This window comes from Barbus barbus (assembly GCF_936440315.1).
Source record: "Barbus barbus genome assembly, chromosome: 46".
In the NCBI taxonomy this organism is placed as follows: domain Eukaryota; kingdom Metazoa; phylum Chordata; class Actinopteri; order Cypriniformes; family Cyprinidae; genus Barbus; species Barbus barbus.
Window position 1 is genome coordinate 274751 of NC_136724.1, and position 9431 is coordinate 284181.

General features: G+C 39.3%; 1 protein-coding gene across 1 annotated transcript in view; it reads right to left on the reverse strand.

The window, feature by feature from the left end:
- LOC306864999 (cadherin-7-like) overlaps positions 1–8957 on the reverse strand; it is a gene marked incomplete at both ends in the record, with an annotated part of 126471 nt that extends 117514 nt beyond the window's left edge. Inside the window, 3 exons of the mRNA XM_079409331.1 lie at positions 8298–8561; positions 8724–8729; positions 8928–8957. Of these exons, the coding sequence (XP_079265457.1) occupies positions 8298–8561; positions 8724–8729; positions 8928–8957 (300 nt within the window). The remainder of the gene's footprint in view (positions 1–8297; positions 8562–8723; positions 8730–8927) is intronic.
- Positions 8958–9431: the final 474 nt, after the last annotated feature.

The window sequence follows — 9431 nt, forward strand, 5'->3', positions numbered from 1 at the left end:
AGTTTGGTTGAAGTCTGTCATGCCACATCTAGTTTAGCGTTCATATTCTTTTATCTTGCCTACAGGCATTTGTAAATATTGCAATAATACATCTACGAGCTGGTGAAAGTAATTTCACTGTTAAGTGGTAACAGATTTAGGAGTAGCAGTTTGTTCTTTAATGTTAAACATACCGAAGATATTGAAAAATAAACAACATAAATAATTAGTGTTCGATGCACTACACAAAAGTGAAAACTTGAAGTGAGTGACTTGACAAAAAAAGAACAAAAAAAAAAAAGTCTAAACCTGACGGCCTCTGTTAGAAATCTATCTAGCTTAACTCATCTGAAACTGGTAACCTTTACCCCTCTCTAAATTTGGCCAGTGTTCAGACTGTTTACCTGTGTCTTCTAGTTGACATTTGTTGAAAGTGGCCTTTAGTAAAATAGATTGCAAAATCATGAACAGCCTGAGTGATGAGACTATGTTGTGTGTGTGTGTGTGTGTGTGTGTGTGTGTGTGTGTGTGTGTGTGTGTGTGTGTGTGTGTGTGTGTGTGTGTGTGTGTGTGTGTGTGCGCTACCCACATTTATCAGATAGCCTTCTCTTCACCCTTCTTCTGAAGTTCCAATACACACTCCAAATATTGTAATATTTAAAAAAAAAAAAATAATATATATATATATATATATATATATATATATATATATATATATATATTTTTTTTTTTGTAATTTAGCTATGCTTACTGCAAAGCGGTTTCTATGCAGTTTAATCTGGAATTGTGATCTCTCCTGTGTTGCTCTACAAATGTCAGTTTGGTTCTTGTAATTATTAATTATTAACAGCATATTAACAGGTCATTTTGATCCCAATGGTGCATTATCTCACAGGAGACAGTGCCTCAAAATTCTGAAATTAATCAACAGCACAAAAATAAAACCAAGAGCCATATAAAATCAAACAGGGTTTAAAGCACTCCTCTGAGCTCATTGTGTTTTACTGAGATGAATGTGGAGGCAGTAACTGCAAAACACTGTAAAAAAATAATGTGAAAAGAGCTATGCCTCTGAACTTGAAATGACTTCATGTCTGTCTAATAGATTTGTGTATGAAAACCCTTGTGTTTCTCGTGATCATGGACATGGAATCAGGGCTCTGAACCGGTTCAAGGAACGAAAACGAAAACCGGAAACGAACAAAATTTTGACTGGAACAGAACCGAAAATAGAAACGAAATCAAATTTTATAGTTACGAACAGAATCGAAAATTTGAAATGGCCATTAACCGGTTAATAATGTTATTTTATCGTTCCATTTAATATTTGAAATTTGCTGTCAACCAATCAGGAATTCAAGTAGTACGGACTATGCAAATGTGACACTGACTCATCCAACAAGTGAAATGCCGTCCCGCGCTCAGCTGAGAACTCATCATAGGTAAGTCGCAACGGCAGTGCATTAGAGGAAGAGTTTATCCGAGGATAGTGTAAGATGGATTCAACAGATGTTGCGCACTTGCAGCGCTTCTGTGAAAAAAATAATAAAACGGAAAACCGAATAAAACTATAGGCTTAAAAGGAATATGCCTATATAAGTATATGCCTACAGATAACGAAACAAAAGAAAAAATATCTATAAATAGATAGATAGATTTTGCAAAAGCTTGACAGTTTTGAATGATGTCTTGCATCTGTATAAGTATAACCAACCAGCGTTGGTATGGCCATATCGCGCTGGCGCCTCACGCACACAAAGACACAACAGGTACTTTCTGCCATGGGATTAACATCCCGTGGTAACTAGGAATTACAGAAGCTTCAGTCTGGATCCAACCCTTAAATGATCTGAGATGACCAAATGTAACGGAACTGCAGGACACAAAGGTAAGTGGTTCAAGTGACAAGGTTTATTTACAGAGTGGGTGAACACACAGCAAAGGTGGACGACGTGGAAATAGGTGAGTGGTGATTCTTCGTGAGTATGGTGATAGATCGTCAGTACTCTAACAGTCCCTTCTTTCTTTGCAGGTCCGTGGTTAACTGGAGTATCAGAGAGCTCGGGGAAGACGGCGTTCACCAGGAGCTGGATCCTGAGAGCGAAGAGGATGAAGAGGAACAGGGCAGAAGGTAAGTAAGACAGGTAGGGAACTTCAGGTAGTATACTCAGCCAGTAGCTTCGTAAGAGGTCAGTCCTTGTAGTCACAACAGCTTGCAGCATGTTACTTTAAGATCGGACAATGAAGTGAACTGAGGGAAGTGCTTTTATGAGCGTGGTGATTGGAGATTCATGAGGTGCAGGTGCGGGTGATGATTGAAGACAAACAGGTGACAGTGATGAGTGACGGGGAAGACGGGCCATTCTGTGACATTACCTCCCCCTCCCGGACGGCGCGTCCCGTGACGTAACAACAATACCGGGGAGGGGGGTGGGCGCCCTGGATGTCAGAGGAGGACCTAGACCTAGGAAGGTCATCCAGGGCGGATCAGGAGGTTTGGGAGACCATGGCGGATCAGGAGACTTGGGATGCCATGGCGGGACAGGAGGTTCGGGACGCCATGGCGGATCAGGAGACTCAGGGAGCCATGGCGGATCAGGAGACTTGGGATGCCATGGCGGGACAGGAGGCTTGGGCAGCCATGGTGGATCTGGGAGCTTGGGCCGCCACGGTGGATCAGGGAGCTTGGGCAGCCATGGCAGATCAGGGAGCTTGGGCAGCCATGGCCATATTTTTTGGGAAGCCCAAAGGGAATCATGAGGCCATGAGGATTGAGCCATAGTGGCCCTGCCCAATGTCCCTAGCAAGGCCACTATGGCTACCAGGATTACAGGTATATAGCCCCCCCCCAAAATTTATTTGGGAATGTTCCCCATAAGGGGCCAAACTGGAGGAGCAAGTTCATGGGAACGCTCAGGAGGAGAGGGCTCTTGGGGGCGCTCTGGAGGAGCGGGCACTTGAGGGCGCTCTGGAGGAGCGGGCACTTGAGGGCGCTCATTTTCGGTTAAGGTCCGATTTTCTGTAACGGAACTGCAGGACACAAAGGTAAGTGGTTCAAGTGACAAGGTTTATTTACAGAGTGGGTGAACACACAGCAAAGGTGGACGGTGTGGAAATAGGTGAGTGGTGATTCTTCGTGAGTATGGTGATAGATCGTCAGGATTCTAACAGTCCCTTCTTTCTTTGCAGGTCCGTGGTTAACTGGAGTATCAGAGAGCTCGGGGAAGACGGCGTTCACCAGGAGCTGGATCCTGAGAGCGAAGAGGATGAAGAGGAACAGGGCAGAAGGTAAGTAAGACAGGTAGGGAATTTCAGGTAGTATACTCAGCCAGTAGCTTCGTAAGAGGTCAGTCCTTGTAGTTACAACAGCTTGCAGCATGTTACTTTAAGATCGGACAATGAAGTGAACTGAGGGAAGTGCTTTTATGAGCGTGGTGATTGGAGATTGATGAGGTGCAGGTGCGGGTGATGATTGAAGACAAACAGGTGACAGTGATGAGTGACAGGGAAGACGGGCCATTCTGTGACACCGAACACCTGAGAAAAGATTATGCCAACCCCTCAGAGGACCTCAGAGGATGCCAACGCTCAGACAACATACAGAATTACCAAATTTTGCCATAAGTTAAATATATTAAGGTTCTGCAACATATAAATATATTGTGGAAACTAAATTTCCTGTAGAGCTGCTTTGCAGCGATTTGTATCGTAAAAAGCGCTATACAAATAAACTTAAACTTAAACTTGAACTAAACTCTACAGGACAGCAGCACTCCAGGACCGACATTGCCTACCCCTGGTCTAGAGTATGTAATCGCTCTGAGGACATGCACACAATAATGGACATGAGTGTATGCATTTCAACCGGGGTTCGCTATATTCAGCAGCATAATCTCAATGTCACGTTTGTTTAAATCTAAGGTTGATGTTTCATTAGCTGTGCTGAGTGTGTGGTTGATTCCAGCTGCTCACTGCATTAAAAGCACTCACTTCCATCGTTGTTTGTGGCTCTATACAATTAGAGACTATTGTTATATCAATAACAGTTATCAAATGACTAAATTATGATATTTCTCAGATGGATGCTGGGGTCTTATCTATCAGATTCTTGTTAACACATTACACATAGTGCACGTCTGATTAGAGTTGTGTAACGCTCGGCGTGGTAGCCCAGGCACACATAGATAGTACTACATGCAGTTCACATGGCTCTTTTGTACCTCACAATTTGATTAATTTCATTTCTTGGGGTCACTATTCGATTACAAATCACTTAACTTTTTAATCACGATACGATTTTTCATACTTTTTTTTTTTTTTGTGCACACTGGATGTCAAACGCGCACCAGTATTTTGGTACAAAAACACACCACTGTGTAGTATGGGTAGTCCTGACTCAAGAAATCAGTGTTTCCTATTAACTATCAACTTATTAAATAACTTAAAATTAAGCTATTTGTGAATTGATTTTTCCCCCATCCCTACTAGCTAGTACATTAAGCGTTTTGCTTAATCTCCTCCCTCTGTTTAATGTAGTTTACTTTTGTAACCCTATTTCTTAATGTACAATAAGAGTTTGTCAGACAACAGATTTGTCTTTTTGAAACATTAATGAGCTCAGTTCATCATCAAGGCTGCATGTGCAATTTTACTGACTTTTTACTTAAATTTTCATTAAATAATTTATATGACCTACATAATTTAATTCTAGTTGTCCTTTTAGACAATTTTGTATTTTTGGCCAAAGTGGTCAAATTATGGTCACTGCAGCTGTGACTGATACTGAACACATTTCCTGGATGTTACAAAATAAACATTGAAGAGTGGATAAATGAGCAGCTCTCATACAGACTGAAAATAATAAAAACAACACTTCAGATAAAAAGCAGATGTTTTTTTTGTTTTTTTTTTATTTTTCCTTAAAAAAACAAACAAGATGGCACTGCAGACGGCCGCCTCAGTGTTTGGCTCTCCAGCGTTTGCACTGTTTTTTTTGTTAGTTTGCACTGTTTTTTCATTCTCAAACATGATCCATTTTACCAGGGATGAACTGTTGGATGAACTACATTCAGCAGAACACACCACAAAATCGTCTACCGGTTTTTGATTATTTGGATGTTTTGCTGAACGTTGTAGTTGGCGGAGCAGCAGACGCTGATCACACACTTCAGGATGCGTACACAGGGAAGCGAGCTGGCGCGCTCGTGAAACTCAGACAGCATGTATTTCAAATGCCGTTGCCTAGCATCCATCTGGTGAATTTTCGCTCTCTACCCAACAAAACGGATGAAGTTCTTCTGCTCTCCAGTTTAAATCTAGATTAAAGACCCATCTCTTCAACCTGGTTTACACATAATACACTATCACATTTCTATAATTCAAATCCGTTTAAGGATTGTTAGCCATCCCCTTTTTGAACTTTTGCCATCTAGCCAGCACTACAGAGCCCCAAATACCAGGACAGCCAGGCACAAGAACAATTTCTTCCCCCAGGCAATCTACCTCATGAACATTTAAATGTTCCCTCCATTATGCAATAAAGAAATATACAATAACCTTCTATTTATTTGTTACCACCTATATCCTAGTACATCGCTGGATCTCACTCTATCCTATTCCTATTCTATTATCTATAGCACAACTGTACATACAATTTATTTTTTTCTCTCAATTTATTTATTTTTTTATTTATGTTTTTGTCTATTTATATTTACATATGTGTGTATTTTTATTCTCATCCTATTTTTTTATTGTCTGTGTGTTGTTGTCTCTGTTTACTGGAAGCTTGTGACACTAAAACTAATTCCTTGTATGGCTATAAAGCTCTTTCTGATTCTGATTCTTAAGAACACTCCAAGTTGCTCCTAAATATAAACAGCTAGTCCACCACATTTGTTCTGATCTCTCATATACTTTATATCCATTAACAATGCGCTCATAATTAATAATCCAGATGAATCCAGATGTTTCTGACAATGCTAAAACTTTATTTTTGCAACAACTATTCTAAAAATTGTATTACTATACCTGTTCAACTGAGCCATGTTTAATCTTTTTCTTGGTAAACTTCAGAGATCTCATGACAGGTTAATACAAACAAACCATTGATTTGCGAGGAGAGCAATCATGTTTGTTTTCTAAAATTAAATAAGACTGAACACCTCAATAGTGCAATAAATCAAAGTAAACACAACAGCGTCCTGAACATCTACAAATAAATGTTTTTGCTAAGATCAAGAGCTCAGAAAGACCGCAAGTGATCCAACATTCTTCAAAAAGTTATCTACAACATAATGGAAAATAAAATAATATTAAGAAAAATGAAATAGTCAAACCCTGCTCGTATTGGAAGTGCTGGTTTTAGACACATGTTCTCACATATAAAACACCTGCAACACACAACTAGCTGCAGATACTCTCATATTCAAGTAGCTTCAGTGACAAGTGTGGTCAATGAAGACCTAGTGCTTTCAATACCCTGTAGATGGCGATATGACTCATTTTTTAACAAAAATAAACTGCTGCAGAAAAAGTTACATGCAAAATGTATTATTAATTTCAAAAGTAGTGGAGTGAAGTGATTGCATATTTTGGTTCTGATGTTACAATCAGCCTTCCTGTATTAAATCATAATGTAAATGATAAAGTTGAATGAACAGTAATGCCAGTGTTGTGATGCTGTAATCCACCTCATCAGACAATTATCAGGAAAGTTGTACTGAAGCTCATATTCCAGTAAAAAGAGTCTATTGAAACCCTGGAAATGTGTTTCTTTCCCCTTCAAAAAGCTTGCTTTTTTGAACAATTCAAACCTAGATGCCAGTGACTGACTGACAGAGTTTTCAAGTATTTTGGTGCAGATGTGTGAATGGTGTCTTACAGATAAAAAGACAGAAAGCTGTTGCTTGTGTCAGCAGCAGATATGGTAGATTTGTCACTGCAAGATAGCAGTTCACGGTGTTCAGTGTGTGAAAGCGGATGATGACAACATTTTGACTGAATTTGCCGCTTTGTGAAAATTTCCCCATGAAAATGTTTCTTTTTAAATTAATATATTAATCAATATTAAAGCTAATAACACTGTTGTTTTGTGTAAATCATAGAGTTGTTCTCATAGTAGCAGAAGTGCAGTAGTCCTGGAGTAAGATGATCCCCATACCTCACACATCAAACAGAACATGACCTTATACTGGACTTTGGGCTGTCACAATGAAAAGATCTAGGCAGGCCAAACATTTTCATACATATAATCATGATTAACAAGATTAACATTATAATAATATGGCAGCAGCTATTAGCACTAAGTGCAAATAGCGATGGATTCTATTTACACTCTTAAAATAGCAAGATTTTCTGCTATTTATGCTAGTTATTGCAAATAGTGGCAATTATCTGCACCTCAGTATTGTAGTACATTATAAGACAGTACACAATAATAACGTATTGAGGGTAAATTATGATTTTTATTCAAATTATTAAATGGATGCCACCTTATTGGGACAATAAAGCCCTCCCTACACCTGCCTGATGCTTTATTTTTAATTTTTTAATTATTTCCTTAAAAATAAATTCCTTTCCGTTGCGATGTGAGGTTTGAAAATGGAGAAAAAAAGTTTGGCAAAAGGCGAGTTCGAACTCTGGTATATTGTGTCAAAAAGCACACACCTTACCATCTACGCCATTGAACCTGATGTTTTATAAGTGTCTTTTTTCAGTGTTGACTATCCCAATCACACGTTGGTGGGCGGAGTTAGAGTAAATAGCCTCTGCCAACAAGGCGGGCTATTTGCACTTAGTGTCAGTGAAAGAGCAGAAGGGCAGAATTAATAGACGTTCCTCAAGAGCTGCCATTTTTGCAGCTAAAGGGCAAGAAGTTCCAGAAATAAATCCCTGCAACAGAAATAAAAGGGCAACACGTATGTAATATTTTAAGATTTATGCCAGTTCTCTGTGAAGTCTACTTTCTGCTACCACTGCATTATTCTGACACTCCTAAAGCATTACATTTTGATATGTTTATTTTGTCATAACTGCAGTGTTCTGCGTGAACAACAACATTGCGTCTAATTGTGGATCGCTAAAGGTTCTAGCGCAGCTGATGTTCTTCAGCACTCATTTCCACGTGTATTACAGTATATTTCATTATGAAGCGGCACATTACACAGCAAATGCTGCATTTGCTCATCACCAGAAAGATCCAAACATTTACCTGACTTGATTGCATTTATTCATGATTCTAAACACTAAACTTTTGGGATGATCATTTAAAAAAAAAAACAGCAACACTTTCATGTGAGAAATGAGATTAGAAACCTTACCTTGCCGACATACAGAGGATCAGTCCCTGTGTATTCCTCAAGCACAAAGAACTGATTCCAAACCCAGTTTCGTTTCTGTCTTTGCAGGGTGTCCCATGAATGTTTGGGGTCATGGTGGGGTCTGTCAGGGGCCCCGTCAGCAGACCTCGGTCCCCAGAGATGAACAGTGAGGAGCCAGACAGCGCTGCATATGAGAAAACTCATCTTGGCCACGTAACGAATAACCACGGTGGATTTGAGGAACAAAACAAAACCCCGAAAGTTCTGAAATATCACAGAAAATGCAGAGAATGAACTGTCAAAGCCTTGCAGTTTGTGGATTTTCCAAAGTTTCTGATGCTCAGAACACAAAATCCTTGAGCTGTGATTATAATGAGGTCATTCTGAAGGACGATTTGCTCACGGTTCTTCTTCATGAGGAGTTACTCTTACCTGTCAGAGAAAGACAGAGATAAAACAGAGGTGAGAGAATCTACCAGCAACTGATGTAGACTTTCTGAGAAAAAGCAGTGTGGCAAAGGAAATCACCGCTGCGAAGCTATGCTGTGGGGAGTGGATAGCAGGGTGTTGCTAAAAATCATTTTTATGTTGCTATAAGATTGCCAGGGTTAAACAGTAGTAATGCCTCACCTTCAACAAGCCAAACGGTTCAGATAACATGTCTGAAGAGCAGGTCGAGAGCTGGAGTTTCAAACACACACCTTTGCAATCCTGTTTGTGAATGTTCAGTGGGACTATGGATTCAGGAAACTTGTTGATATTTGATAACAATGAAACTTGTAACTATAGTTGTCTAATGATGCTTTTGGGAAACACCTCAGGGCATTTTCGTTAGTTACCTTGGCATGAGCTATTGCAAGCTATTAGATAAGACATAAGGTTAATTTGATCATTATAATTTTAATGTTTTTGCTTAATTCAAGTTTTATCTACATAATGTATTTAAATAGAGCTTAATTAATTTGTGGAAATATCGTATTTGAAATCAAAATAAGTTTACAATGTATTTGCTGCTTGAATACTGGAATAAGAATGCAACTACCAAACAGTAAAGAAAGTCACAGCATCCTCGCTGTCCTTCAGCTCAATATACATCACATCCACAATCAACACACAACTTACAGGCTGTTGTTA